At 34.7% G+C, this 15,000-nt stretch overlaps 1 protein-coding gene across 3 annotated transcripts in view; it reads left to right on the forward strand.

Moving 5' to 3' along the window:
- Positions 1–15,000, forward strand: part of LOC144976822 (putative inorganic phosphate cotransporter) — a 64,138-nt gene that overhangs the window by 41,940 nt on the left and 7,198 nt on the right. For all 3 annotated transcript variants that reach the window (XM_078921305.1, XM_078921303.1, XM_078921302.1), the window contains exons 6-8: positions 9,974–10,061; positions 10,442–10,537; positions 11,278–11,410. In XM_078921305.1, the coding sequence (XP_078777431.1) occupies positions 9,974–10,061; positions 10,442–10,537; positions 11,278–11,410 (317 nt within the window). The remainder of the gene's footprint in view (positions 1–9,973; positions 10,062–10,441; positions 10,538–11,277; positions 11,411–15,000) is intronic.

Genomic DNA, 15,000 nt, shown 5'->3' on the forward strand with positions numbered 1-15,000 from the left:
TGGTTATCTTCTTTTCTCAAAGCCCAACACTCGATCGATTTGGGTCAACCCCCCGCCTCCCCCACTTCGCCGGTAACTAGGTTTTGATTTCTCAGATATAAGGCCACTTTACGAAACTTAATACATTGAAAATATGACTGCAAACCGCCCACCCAATGACATAGCAACAGGACCAGGCAAGTTACCCTATCACGTGACCTTAGATCCGATGCTGCATTACACGGTCTGAAAAAGTTCACTATCAATCTCGTTCATGGCCACTCATGAGTACGGCTTATTCCCGTTGGGTTATCGCGTTCGGTTCGGCGTTCGACCATTTTCGTTAAAGCCTATTATCTAGAATTCCTTCTGTCTATTGATATTTTAAAATTTTGTTTTAGTAATTTTATTTGCTGTAATATACTTTAATGTTGATATTATAATTGGCTTGGTAATTATTATATTATAATGTTGTTTAATTATTAAAATTATTATTATCAAAATATTATATTAATATATATTATAATTGATTAAATTAATATATAATGATGTTAAGAAGTGAATGATGAAGATGATGATGATATGAAAAATTACGTATTATTATTCAATGATGATGATGATTGAGATGATGGATGAGATTGAATGATGAGGATGATGTTTGATGTAATATTATTAAATATTATTATTTTATTATATTATTTTTAATTATTTTATAATTTTATTTATTGTTGTTTTGTTGTTTGTTTAATCGTATCATTCATATTATTATGATTATGATTATTATTTTTTTTAATTCAATATTTGATAATTTTAATCAGTATTATCGATTTATTTAGAATATCTTTTATGTGTTCAATCTCGTTGTTTTTCTCTTGATTGACTTTATTGTATTTTTTATTTTTTTAAATCTTGCTTTTTTCTTGCTTCATTTGTTGTTGTTTGTTTGTTTGTTTTTTGTTTTTTTATCATTATGATTAAACGATTCATTTATAATATGTATGCCAGACTTTCTTGCATTTTTTAATTGACGATGTACTTCGTGGAATTAATTGCGTATTTTTTAAAATTTACGTGTAATAATATTAATTGAATTTCACATGTCCAATCGACCCGTTCCAGTGTCTAAGAATGTTGCCCAGGTTTTATATTATGTCAAAATATGAATGGAGGCATCCCAACTTCATCATTGTTTCACTTTTCCACTTCCTGTTCCCAAGACAGGCACTCGCGTTAAATCATCAATTCAGTTTCAGTCTTGTTCTAGATTGCTTACATAAGCACGGCTCATATCTGAGGATGTGACAAGCACTGATTGAGTCCTCGTACTATCGAAATTGGATTATTGTAATGCTTGTTTTTTGGGTAGTTCGCAATACAATCTGAAACGTCTTCAGATTGTCAAAACAGCGCTGCAGATAGTATTCACGAAGGTAGTGCGTACGCTGCAGAGACTCTACTTCATGATCTGCATTGGCTGCCTGTTGGAAGAGTTTAAATTCAAAGCTAGTGTTAGTGTATCGTTGCTTGAAGGTACTGCCCTTATACTTTCAGAACTAATGTGAAAGATATACATAAACCCCCCTTACATCGGCAGTGATTCACAAATAGTTGTCTCTCGAATTCGAACGGAGAAAATGCTGGAATGAGATCCTTTTCTCATTTTGGACTTATTGGAACGCCTTACGCAGAGCATTGTGAAAAGAATCTTTGTTATTTTTAAACGTTCGCTTTAAACATAAATTGTTTCGATTTAGTGATGGTATGAGAAGCAAGAAGGTTGATTTGTGTTGTGATTGTGTGGGTTCTGTGGTTACTGTGTGTGTAAATGAGTATGTTTCGCATGTAATTTTGTAATTTAAGCGCTTAGTAACGTGTTTCGAGTTTAGCGCTTACATAAGTTTTCAGCATGATTATATATTTATTATTCTATTATTAATATATTTATTATATATTATCTACATTATTAAATAATGATAGTAGAGTAGTTAGTAGTAGTGTAGTAATAAGCACAGATAAATGCAGCAGATAGTGGCACAGGATCTGAGGTTTCCGAGTAAATCATTCATAAAGTAGGGGGTCCCAAAAATACGAAATCGGGAATACTTTAGTGAACGGTTGAACTGGAGAAAGATTCTATTGGGGATTTTTCTTTGCATGACTAAATGGTATGGTTTGTTTGGTACAATCTATCTTATTTTTCAATGACAGCTTAAGTTATTAGTTTTATACAAATTGTCAATCCATGGCCGATATTGATTTTCTCCAAATAAATGGATCGAGTTCAAACACAGTACTCACCCTTGGGAAACTGTTAATAAATGTGCTTTTAATTGTAAAAAAGTGTGACCAAAAGAGTCAGTAAGAGGCAAGGGTTGATTTGACTTCATGTTACTATAATTTATGTTGTGTTTGGTAGTTATGATTTTCTTTTGTCAAATTGAGTTTTGTCACTTTTTAAAATGTTTTAGGACTCTATTATCATCTAATTTTATGTTTTTCCACATTATTCCAGAACCTAATGCTCTTTGTAATTTTGCACACAAGAATGCCTCTTACACGACATCTGAAGCGCAAGCAGAAAGATGAAGAGTTGCTGTTGCGCTCAAGCTTCCCCATAATTGGAGAGGGCATTTCGGGGGTTGTGAAAAAGGCAGCATTATATGCATATGTCACGTCGGAATAGACAAAAATGCAAGTTCGTTTATACGAGAAAGAAGTCAGGAAGTTGCTGTAATGTTATTGATGGCCATGATATTCAAACATTTAACGATGTGCGAAGAGGAATTGTCAGCAATATAAATACAGCAAAGATGTATGAGTTGTCGAGTAGCGCAAGTGATGCTGGAGTTGACCTTGATTTCAACGAAAACATTCTTGATAGGTTTAGAAAGAATGAAATTGGAGAAATGTGTAGATCAAATTTAGTCACAATCCTTTTTGGAAAAAAGCAATGGGCAAGATATGTGAAAAGGGAGAGGAGAGTTACAATGTCTGATATGAGGGTTTTTGTTAATCTGATTTTAACATTTAGAAATGAGTCAGGAAATAAAGACGCTTCTGGCCTCGACATTTTGGACTACAAACATTTTAATGTTCTGGAAAATACTGTCAGGAGAATATGTGCCATAGATGGTGGACAGGGCAAAGCTGGGTTAAAGGTCATGATTGGTTTTGTTCTTAAGAAAGCTGTCCAAGTAATGAGAGGTTATTTCGTGATTAAAGGGGACACACAGAAGGAAGCAGATATGACAAGGTTTTTGGATGTCCTTGACCTCTACTAGGATTTTATTTGTTTTACAGCTCAGTTCCAGTGCGAGCAGAAAAGAGGTGGTCTTCGTAAACCCTCATCTATGCCTGAAGAGGAAGACATTAAAACATTCAGGATGTTCATTACCGAAGAAATAAAAAAAACTGACAGAGCAGTATGAACTTTGGGATAGGCATTCATTTGTTAAAATGAGAAACTTGTTAGTCGCCAGACTGACTATGTTTAATGCTCGACGAGGAGGTGAACCTGTAAGACTGACACTAAATGAATGGAGAGAAGCAGTAACAGGTGTGTGGATTGACCCTAATTTGGTCGAAAAGATTGATGACCCAGTGGAAAAGTACCTTGTTGAAAGTTTGAAGCTCGCGTATCAATCAGGCAAAGGATCAAGAATGATGGTTCCAGTACTTCTCACAGAAGACACCATTGAACCCATAGCCAAGCTCCTCTCTTAAAGAAGTAATTGCAATATCTCAGAACAAAATGTGATCCTTTTTCCAAGCACAAGTGACTCTCTCTCTGCCATGCTAGTGGTTATCACTGTTTAAAATCAGTTGTTGACAGCTGTCCCATCTAAAGAAGCCAAATGTTTTAATTTTCTTACAAATTTCGTCATAAGGTCTCAACGATGTTTGCCCAGCTTGAATTACCAGAAAAGCAAAGACACATTTTTACAGCCACACGGGACACTCTGAAGCAATTAACAAAAATGTGTACTAGTGCCCATTGGCTGTGGGAGAATTGACACAAGTAGGAAAATTCTTGTTGAACACTGTAGATAGAAACAGCTCCGGGTTACATACCAATACTGATGGAACTTGTAGTGAGAAAGAGAAAAGCTCTACTCTTACTGTCATGCAATTAAACGATGAAGCAAATTCAGATGGGTATGATGAAGTCACTTCAAAAAATTGTGAAGAACTTGTTTCTACTGAATCAGCCTCTAACTATAAATGGAGTGACCGTGATTCGACATTGGTTAGGTGTCACTTTAAAAATTACATCACCGACAATACTACCAAAGGAAGGCTGCCAGGCTGGGTGGGGTTCCTGACCTCCCATAGTGGGCAGGGGGGGGGGGTACATACTGTGTCTTCTATCCCCTTATATCTGTTTTCCAACATGCTTTCTGTCTTTGTCTTGGAATAAGATTACTTGGTTTTGTCCTGGTCCTGGCCAGATGCCCTGGCTGAGAGGGAAACAGTCGAATGTATGGGAGATGATATTTTTTTCATTGTAAATCATCTCTGTGTTATGCACTGTATTATGCTTTTTTATATATTATATATGATTTGTAAAACATTTGGGTGTGTTCCTTTTAGCGGGGACCTGTGCTTGTGTCTGGATGAGACTTTTAGTGATCTCAAACTAAGTACTTTGATAGAGTGCTTTTGGAATCTACACCTGTTTCTTATTTGAACCAATTCCCATTTGTCTTCACTTTTATTGGATGCTTTATTGTAATTCTAGAACTTTTTACTATCCCATTTTCTTCCTTTTTACTGGCGCTGATATGACCTTAATGTGTCGCAAGCGCCGTAAAACCCTTAAAAACAAACAAACATACAAGGCTGCATGGAAAACAGGAAGTGTTGAAATCTTTTGAAAAACATTCCATTTTGGAATGTTGCAGGGACAAGGTCAAACTCATTAAAACGAATTAATGAAGAAAGTATAGTGAAATTTAAGAGTGTACTGAAGCTATGTTTTTAGCCCAAAAGTAATGATCATAATTTCTAGTTGTAAATCTAATGAATGACATTAAAAATGAAATATTAAATTCAATACACTTTTTGCTCAATCTCACTTATGCTGTTTTCAATTAAAGATAATCTCACATGTTTATATGACAAATTATTTATGTAAGTTTTGCCTATGTATTTTATTTTGATCATGATAGTTTATCATCGCTTGGTTTGGAATCAGTCACCTAGTCACATATATTGGTACAACCTACACTTTATGTTATTATAAAAAGCTGATTGACTATGACAGATCAATTTAAAAAAAAAAGAAAATCGAAGCAAGAGACAATGACCACGAGAGACAATTTTGAATGTTTAAAATTGATTTTTCTAACTCTATTCATAAAGCATTCTGATAGTCATGGAAAACAGTCATTGAATTTAAGAAATCTATTCCTAAATAAGAAAATGAGAGCAAATTCATTTTTCAAGAACTTAGAATTTTTTTGATTGCCAATTGATGTATGAAAATGTTCCAACTATGACGTCATGTAACTGGACACCAAAAAGATTTATCATACTTGTGAAATATATTTTTAAAGCACATTGACTAGATAAATGAAAGATAACAAGATTTGAAACAGACACAATTTTTTGAAACTAAATCTTGAGTCTGTTGAAATTCCCCCAAAACACTCGCGAAAGTAAATGATTTGGCATCCAGCATGACGAAACTTCATATTCCATAAATATACTGATTGAACCTAATGATAATCCAAAATGACATACAATTCACGTCAACGGGTAGAGAGTACTCCAAGGAAGAGATCCAATTTTTTTCAGACATATCCTTCAAATGGTCTTTGCAAAATAAAGGAGTGAACATAATGAAATGCGTTTAAAAATAGTCCTTTTCTCGACGCGTGACGCAATATATATATATATATATATATATATATATATATATATATATATATAATATAGATCTATATATAGGTTTTTTTTTCTGCCAAAAAAAAATGACGTCTATCGTGGAACCTACTCTATTTTTGTGTGTGTTACTTGAAATTGAAAATAAAAATATATGAATCAAATGAAATAGTATTTGTTGATTTTTTGTTTGTTAACTTAAGCGTTTTCGGTTGCCTATGTGCTACTTGAATATCACTATATATCTCAATCACATAATGATATGGTGGCCAATGCCTACTTGAGTGTCCCTTTGGGTTACCTATATGCTACTAGAACATCACTATAAATCTCAATCATGGTGGCCAATGCCTACTTGACTGTCCCTTTGGGTTACGTTTGTGCTACTTGAATATCACTATATATCTCAATCACATAATGATATGGTGGCCAATAACCTACTTGAGTGTCCCTTTGGGTTACCCTTATGCTACTTGAACATCACTATATATCTCAATCACATAATATGGTGGCCAATGACTACTTGAGTGTCCTTTTGGGTTACCTTTATGCTACTAGAACATCACTATAAATCTCAATCATGGTGGCCAATGCCTACTTGACTGTCCCTTTGGGTTACGTTTGTGCTACTTGAACATCACTATATATCTCAATCACATAATAATAATATGGTGGCCAATGCCTACTTGACTGTCCCTTTGGGTTACCTATGTGCTACTTGAACATCACTATATATCTCAATCACATAATAATAATATCTGGGTGGGGATCCTGACCTCCCATCGTGGGCAGGGAGGTACATGCTGTGTCTTCTATCCCTTCCCCCCCTATTACCCATTTTCCAATTGTTTCCTGTCGTTGTCTTGGAATGAGATTACTTGGTTTTGTCCTGACCCTGGCCGGAGTTCCTTGGCTGGGAGGGAAACAGTCGAATGTATAGTTAGAGTTTTGGGGGATGATACTTTTTCCCTTGTAAATCGTCTCTCTGTTATGCATTGTATTATGTTTAGTTTACATATTATATTATATGATTTGTAAACATTTGAGTGTTTCCCTCTTTGTGGAGACCTGTGCTCGTGTCTGGATGTGACTTTTAGGTGATCTTAAACTAAGTACTTTGAATGTGGGCTCTTGGAATCTACATTTTTCCTATTTGAACCAATTCCCCTTTGTCTTATCTTTTCTAGAGTTTTTAAAATTGTAATTCTATAACTTTTTACTATCCCATTTTCTTCCTTTTTACTGGCGCTGAAATGACCTTAATGTGTTGCAAGCGCCGTAAAACCCTTAAAAACAAAAACTAATAATAATAATAATAATAATAATAATAATAATAATAATAATATAATAATAATAATAATAATAATAATATTGTGGCCAATGCCTACCTGAGTTTCCCTTAGGGTTACCTATGTGCTACTTGAACATCACTATATATCTCAATCACATAAAATGATGGCCAATGCCTACTTGAGTGTCCCTTTTGGTTACGTTTGTGCTACTTGAACATCACTATAGATCTCAATCACGGTGGCCAATGCCTACTTGAGTGTCCCTTTGGGTTACGTTTGTGCTACTTGAACATCACTATATATCTCAATCACATAAAATGATGGCCAATGCCTACTTGAGTGTCCCTTTGGGTTACGTTTGTGCTACTTGAACATCACTATATATCTCAATCACATAATATGGTGGCCAATGCCTACTTATTGAGTGTCACTTTGGGTTACTTTGTGTTACTTGAACATCACAATATATTATATATATATATATATATATATATATATATATATATATATATATATATATATATATATTTATATATATATATATATATATATATATATATATATATATATATATATATATATATCTATATCACATAATATGGTGGCCAATGCGTACTGGAGTAACCCTTTGAGTAAAATGTTTTCATTTTCTGTGAAATATGTTACAAATGCTAAGATTATAGATTCATGTGCAGTTTTGGGACTCATATTCCCACTTGAACCAGGCATTTTATTTTTTAAATATATCGTTTAAGTAAACAGTAAATACATGAATCGGATAAATGTTGATCTGACAATATATTTTGGATTACCTATGTCACAAGATTTCTTCATTTTATCGAGAGACATAAGTAAGTTTTAAAGGAGTTCAATTTTGAAGCTGACCAAAGTCAGTGAATTCGTTTAGAAAAAAATGGGTCATCCGGTTAAATTTTTATGTCTTTCATAAATTGAGCGATTTGTAAATAACTCCTGTTGGTTAATAAATGTCATTGGTGCTTGCTCAGGAAAGATTTATTTCTTCAACTAACAGTCACAGATGAGATATACTACTGGGTTACCCAAGTCATTTATTTGCACTGGATGCCCTATATCGTAAAATAGTTATATATATATATATATATATATATATATATATATATATATATATATATATATATATATATATATATATATATTAACATATAATTTATATATATATATATATATATATATATATGTATATATATTAACATATACTTTATATATATATATATATATATATAACATATGCTTTATATATATATATTATATATATATATATATATATATATATATATATATATATATATATATATAATATATATATATATATATATATATATATATATATATATATATATATATATATATATAGTCCTTTAGGGCCTAGTTGGAAAACCTCGGGAAAGCGGGTATGGGGTGGGGGAGGGCCAGTTTGTCGGATAAGAGTACGATCTTCTGAAGGTTTTTTCTATGAGATATGGTCTTTTATTCCCTGTTAGAGACCTGATTACCTAAATTGTTGTAGCCTCATTCTATAATGGAAACTCTCAGATCACAGCAATGAATATTTTGCTGCCTGAAGCTCGAAGAAATAGATAATAATAGAACGTGAAGAGAAGGTGCCAAAGATAATTTCACTACAACAAAAAAATGCCATCTGAAGAGACCATAAAAGTTTAGTGCAATAGAAAAAGGAAGCAACTACGTTTCTATCTCCACAACTAAAAGTCGTTCAATCGCTTAACTAAGGTTTGAGAGTTCTGAATAAATGTGTTGTTTTAATTGATCAAAAATACGTGTTTATTTAGAGAACGAGAGCATGGCGATATATAAGATTTCAAAATTTAGACTGGGTGGGGATCCTGACCTCCCATAGCGGGCAGGGGGGTACATACTGTGTCTTCTATCCCCTTATATCTGTTTTCCAACATGCTTTCTGTCTTTGTCTTGAATGAGATTACTTGGTTTTGTCCTGGCCCTGGCCCGAGTCTGGCTGGGAGGGAAACAGTCAAATGCATAGTTATTGTTTGAGAGATGATATTTTTTTCCTTGTAAATCATCTCTCTGTTATGTACTATTATATTTATTTTTAATGTATGATGTAAGCATCTGAGTGTATTCCTCCTTGTGGGATTTTGTACTTGTGTCCGGATGAGACTTATAGGTGATCTCAAGCTAAGTACATTGATAGTATGCTCTTGGAATCTACATCTGATCCCTATTTGTTCCCAATTCCCCTTTGTCTTACTCTCTCTTGGGTGCTTTAATTGTAATTCTAGAACTTTTGACTATCCCATTTTCTTCCTTTTTACTGGCGCTGATATAACCTAAATGTGTTGCAAGCGCCATAAAACCCTTAAAAACAAAAACAAAACAAACAAAATTTAGAATTATTTAAAAGGACAATTACAAAAGCACAAAAGAAGCATAACAAAAGAAAATTTTTCCATTAGAAATGTGGAGTTTGTATCAAGATAACCTTAAAATATTTCCAAGCGACTTGAAACAATTATGATAAAGGACTTTTTTTCTTGGGATTTTTACGCCAGTGGCAGAGGACATTGCTTATAAAATAGTATTCGTTAGACTTCTGATCCTCTATCAAAGTGGTCATATTCTGCACCCCTGAAACATTAAACTTTCCCATAGATGCTGCTTACTCGATTCATGTATTTGACTTGTCTGAATCAAAATATCGTAATATCACTTGCATGCTCAGGAGATTTTGCCCAAACGTAATGGTATTGACTTATTTACTTTGAAAATCTTGAGTTTTTCTTCGAATTCTTTGTCAGGGATGCATGCTGCCGGGAACATTTGCATTGGTAGCAAACTGGTGTCCTCAACAAGAAACAAGTATGCTGTTTGCTATTACAAGCAACGGTAAGTTGAAAGAAGAGATATATAGATAGATCGAAAGATATAAAGATAGAAAGATAGAAATATAGAAAGAAAAAAGAGAGAAGGAAAGAGAAAGGGAGAGGGAGAGAGAATGAAGAAAGAGAAAGAGAGAGAGAGAGAGAGAGATAGAGAGAGAGAGAGAGAGAGAGAGAGAGAGAGAGAGAGAGAGAGAGAGAGAGAGAGAGAGAGAAAGAGAGAGAGAGAGAGCGAGCGAGAAAGAGAGAGAGAGAGAGAGAGAGAGAGAGAGAGAGAGAGAGAGAGAGAGAGAGAGAGAGAGAGAGAGAGAGTTCCGAGAAAATGGAGTTAATGACCTAATACCTGCGTTCAAAACCCTCACATAACTTCTATCTATCGCCACCCAGGTATAGACGTTGGCAGCAGTTTTTCTTTCATCCTGTCCATGTTCGGCTGTGAGACAGACTTCCAAGGGGGATGGCCTATAGTCTTCTACATTCTTGGTAAGTCTCGATTTTGTAGCTGACAAGATCGGAAACACTGTCAAACAAGTGCAAAATATAGGCCACTACAACAATGTTAAATCAAGCCCATCCTTGCGTTTGCTTATCAGACATGCAAGTAAAAACACGCTGACTTGTAGCATTTGAGGTCAAATTTCTGAAAGTTCAAAATATTCAATTGACTAATTCTTGTCATTTTGAATATAGATTTAATTTTCTTTATCGAAGCTAATCGACTTTATACCATCATTTTGGCAAAGTGATACCGAACGTCTAGAAGCTGTGGACTATAACAAGTAATGAACAGAAAAGAATATAACAGATTCAAAAAATAAAAGAACAAAACCAAACACGGAAAATTTCCGGCTCAAAAAGAACGATACTAGCCGACAACCGTACCAAATACTTTTCTGACGTCTAGAATTTATTTGATGTATTGTTTTTATTGTTTTTGCATGAAACCAGTCTTACAAATGGCTGGATACCTACCTTGTCCAAATGATCTTCTGGTTTCAGAGTGATGGCATATTATTATTATTATTTTCTAGCCTGAATTAATATACTGATCGACAATAAAAATTATCCATCCATGTTCTTTTACGCCCCGCAATGATAATAATCTGCCTATACATCTTGCTGCTAAGACTGGTGACTGGTTACTCACTTCCAAACAGTTTGAAACCGGAAGAGAAATTGTGACGTCACAACTTCTCTCCTATTACCTTTTCTTTCATGTACAGGATTCTTCAACGTGGTCATTGGATTATTCCTATTGCTATTCGTCACAGACTTCCCATCCAGCCATCCATGCATAAGTTCAAAAGAACAGAAGTATATCTATGAAAACAGATCCCACAATAACAAGGCTAGTGTGTGAGTTTTGTAAAACCAATTAACTTCAAATATCGATCGATTGAAATTGATGACATAACTTCTATCGCCACCCAGGTATAGATAGTATGCGCTTGGCTAAGAAGCTCACAATAGTGCCATCCGGAAGTATAAAAACCAACATACAAAACTCTGTGTAAACATGAACTTTTATTGTCTGGATAATACAGTTAAGTGAGAATTACTCATAAACGTGGATGGCAAAAAACAATAAATGCTAGAGTGACATCTATTCGTTCTATTTATAGTCCTTGGCAGCAGTTTTTCTTTCATCCTGGCCATGTTCGGCTGTGAGACAGACTTCCAAGGGGGATGGCCCATAAAAAACATTAAAATTGAGCTTTATATAGCGCAATATCTACTAAACTTGCTCAAAGCGCTTTACAAGGGTTCCCTGGTCAACAGCAACATTTTAACATGTAGGACGGGACATGCCGCCTGTTAGGCGCGATTACAATTTTTCGGACAAAGACAACGCTGTTAACGGCCAGGTACTCATTATACACCTGAGTACGGTGAGAGAAAGAGAGTAAAGAGCCTTTTCCAAGGACTCAACTATGCGCCGAGCGCGAGGCTCGAACCCAGGACCTTCCGATCCGAGAGCGAGTGTCATACCACAAGACCACATAGCCGCACCATACATTCTTGGTAAGTCTCCATTTTGTAGCTGACGCCGGCATCGTGATTGGAAACATGACACTCACAAACCAACGCAAACTACAACAATGTTAAATCAAGCCCATCATTCCGTTTGATTATCAGACTTACAAGAAAGAACACGCTGACTTGTAACAATTGAGGTCAAATTTCTGAAATTTCAAAATATTCAATTGCATAATTCCAATACCAATTATTTGGCAAAGTGATACTAAGCTGCGAGAAGCTGTGGACTATAAGCAGTTATAGTAATGAACAGAATTGAATATAACAGACTAAAAAAAGAACAAAATGCCAAACATGGAACGTTTCCGGCTCAAAAGAGATGGCACTAGCCGACTAAAAGTACTATTGCGATTTGGCAACAACTCTCAAACTTGGGACCTCGCACGTGTCTTTCTATGGTACGGCAGTGAACTGGTTAATTATTTCCGAACTCAGGAGGGTTCAATTTTGTATCGTTTACTTTATAATGAAAATGTTGCAGCTCGAAGCTCGAAGAAATAAATTATAATGTGAAATTGATTGTAAGCTTCAATTTAATTTATTGAGTTGCATTTTAGTCATGATTATTATTCTTTGTATTTATTTTCAATCCCATTGTATTTATTTTACAACAACAGTCTACACGTTTTTATATTTCACTTTCTAAACTGCATTACACAGTTCCTCCCCACCTCCTCTCTTTTCACTTAATTAATTGCGCACCTTTTAAAAATTTCTAGTATTCTATTTTAATTCGTGCTTCCTTAAAAAGGCGCATGATATTTCTTGCCAACCAATGTTTTGTTTATTCATCTTAACTACGCCACTACCACATTATTTCATTCATCTGTAGTGTTTCATTCATTCTGATTTGTTGATAATTGGGAAACCCGAAACGGTCATTTGATCTGTTTTTGTAATTAAACTGAAGCTTACAATCAATTTCACATTATTATTTATCGTTTACTTGAGGAAGACAATTGTTGGTTGATCAAATTAAGAAATAAAGGAGCAGGCACCGGTGTAAGATATAGAACTGAACAAGTGCATATGAAAGGTGCCAGACAAAGCAAGAAAGATAGTAAAATTTAAAAAACCATCCCAAAGAATCAGTCGATCGACTGATTTTTTTGGGATGCTTTTTTTTTCTTGTATTTTTCTTTCTTGCTTTTTCTGGCACCTTTCATACACACTTGTTCAGTTCTTAAATCGATGATATCTTTTCGGCACTGCCATTATTAAATGTGCATTGAGATTTTAAGGATTTATAATCCTAAAGTACGTAAGCCTTGTCATATTTTCACTATTCTTAATAGTTATTCGTGTTTTGTATCAAACGTTTCCCATACTGGACTATGGGATTGATATGATTACAGACCGATATTTTCGTTGGATGATTTATCTTTACACAGTGTTGACATCATTGTCTTTTTTTTCACGGGTCAATCATTTCTTAATAATATGTTATACACATTTTCCATATAGATCAATTTCTGGTCTCTGTTGAACAAGTCCCCTTTGTCTTACTTTTTGCTTAGGCGTTTGTTAGATTATATTACTGTTATGACTGTTCTAATATCTTTATTTTTACTGGCGCTGAAATGATATTTGTACGCGCCTTAAAATGATTTTAAAAACTGGAAATCCATGCTGTTCGTTACTTCAATGGTGGACATAGAGCAAAAAGACATTGGTGGACATTAACACGAATCAGTATGCAATATCTTTTGTTGATACTAAAATAATGATAAAATGGGAAACATATGTGTTTGTTTGCATAATGACAATATTATTTGCATACTATAATATGAAAAGTTCTAGCCAGCATGAAAAATAAAAAGTAACGATTTTCTTTGTTTAGAACCACGAAGGTCGACTTTGCTGGGCAACGTGACATCAGACAATTGAATCCTATTTGGTTAGAACCATGGGACAGAATTGATAAGCTGTGTAATAAAGAAAGAGAGTAAACACAGATAATTACAACATGATATCCGATGGTCTGTGTAGTACAATACAAATATTCATTAACCGAAATGAAATGTTTGTATTGGCATTGAGAACATGTTTTGGGTTGCAATGCTGTTGCCGCTAGAATATAATATATTATTGCAAAATAAGTAAATGTTGCGTTCAGATTAAAATATATTTAAATCTTACTATTTCTTCTCCTACGCGTGCTCTCTCTCTCTCTCTCTCTCTCTCTCTCTCTCTCTCTCTCTCTCTCTCTCTCTCTCTCTCTCTCTCTCTCTCTCTCTCTCTCTCTCTCTCTCTCTCTCTTTTTCTTTCTTTCTTTCTTTCTCTCTCTCTCACACTCACATGCATACACTCACACTTACCCCGTTTACTCTACTCATCGCATTTCCTGGCCTTTCATCAGTGGAATCACAAAATCAGAAACTTTCTAAACGTCGGGAGAAAGAGGTAAATCTTTTATTTGTTGAATAGCCTTCAAAAGTCGTGACGTCACTTTCCTCGTAATGACGCATAGTAACATAGTCGCTGGTTCTAAACTATCGGAACAATGGCGGACGCCCTTTTGAAATGCTTCTCCAACGAGCATAAAAGTGAATCCAGAGGAGAAAAACAATATAAATCTGATCATGTTTTGACCTTTATACATTCTGATCACATGACATGTGAAAAAGTTTTAGCCAGCATGAAGAATAAAAAGTACCGATTTTCTGTGTTTAGAACCAAGCTACTCGTTGCGGGGCGGACGTGACATCAGACTATTGATGAACACGGGACTAGGACAGTCCTGTCCCCTTTGATTTTGTAGCATTTCGGCTTAGGACACAACGGGACTGTTTTGTCCCAATGGGTGCAGTAGGTTTCTCTAAATTATATATGTTACAGATTTGGGACAGGACTGTCCCAGGACAGTCCTGTCCTCGTGCGGTACCCCTGTAAAAAGTTTAGTTACCTTT

The sequence above is a fragment of the Berghia stephanieae genome, chromosome 7 (genome assembly GCF_034508935.2).
Source record: "Berghia stephanieae isolate SIO BIC M18660-M18661 chromosome 7, UCSD_Bste_1.3, whole genome shotgun sequence".
Classification (NCBI taxonomy): domain Eukaryota; kingdom Metazoa; phylum Mollusca; class Gastropoda; order Nudibranchia; family Aeolidiidae; genus Berghia; species Berghia stephanieae.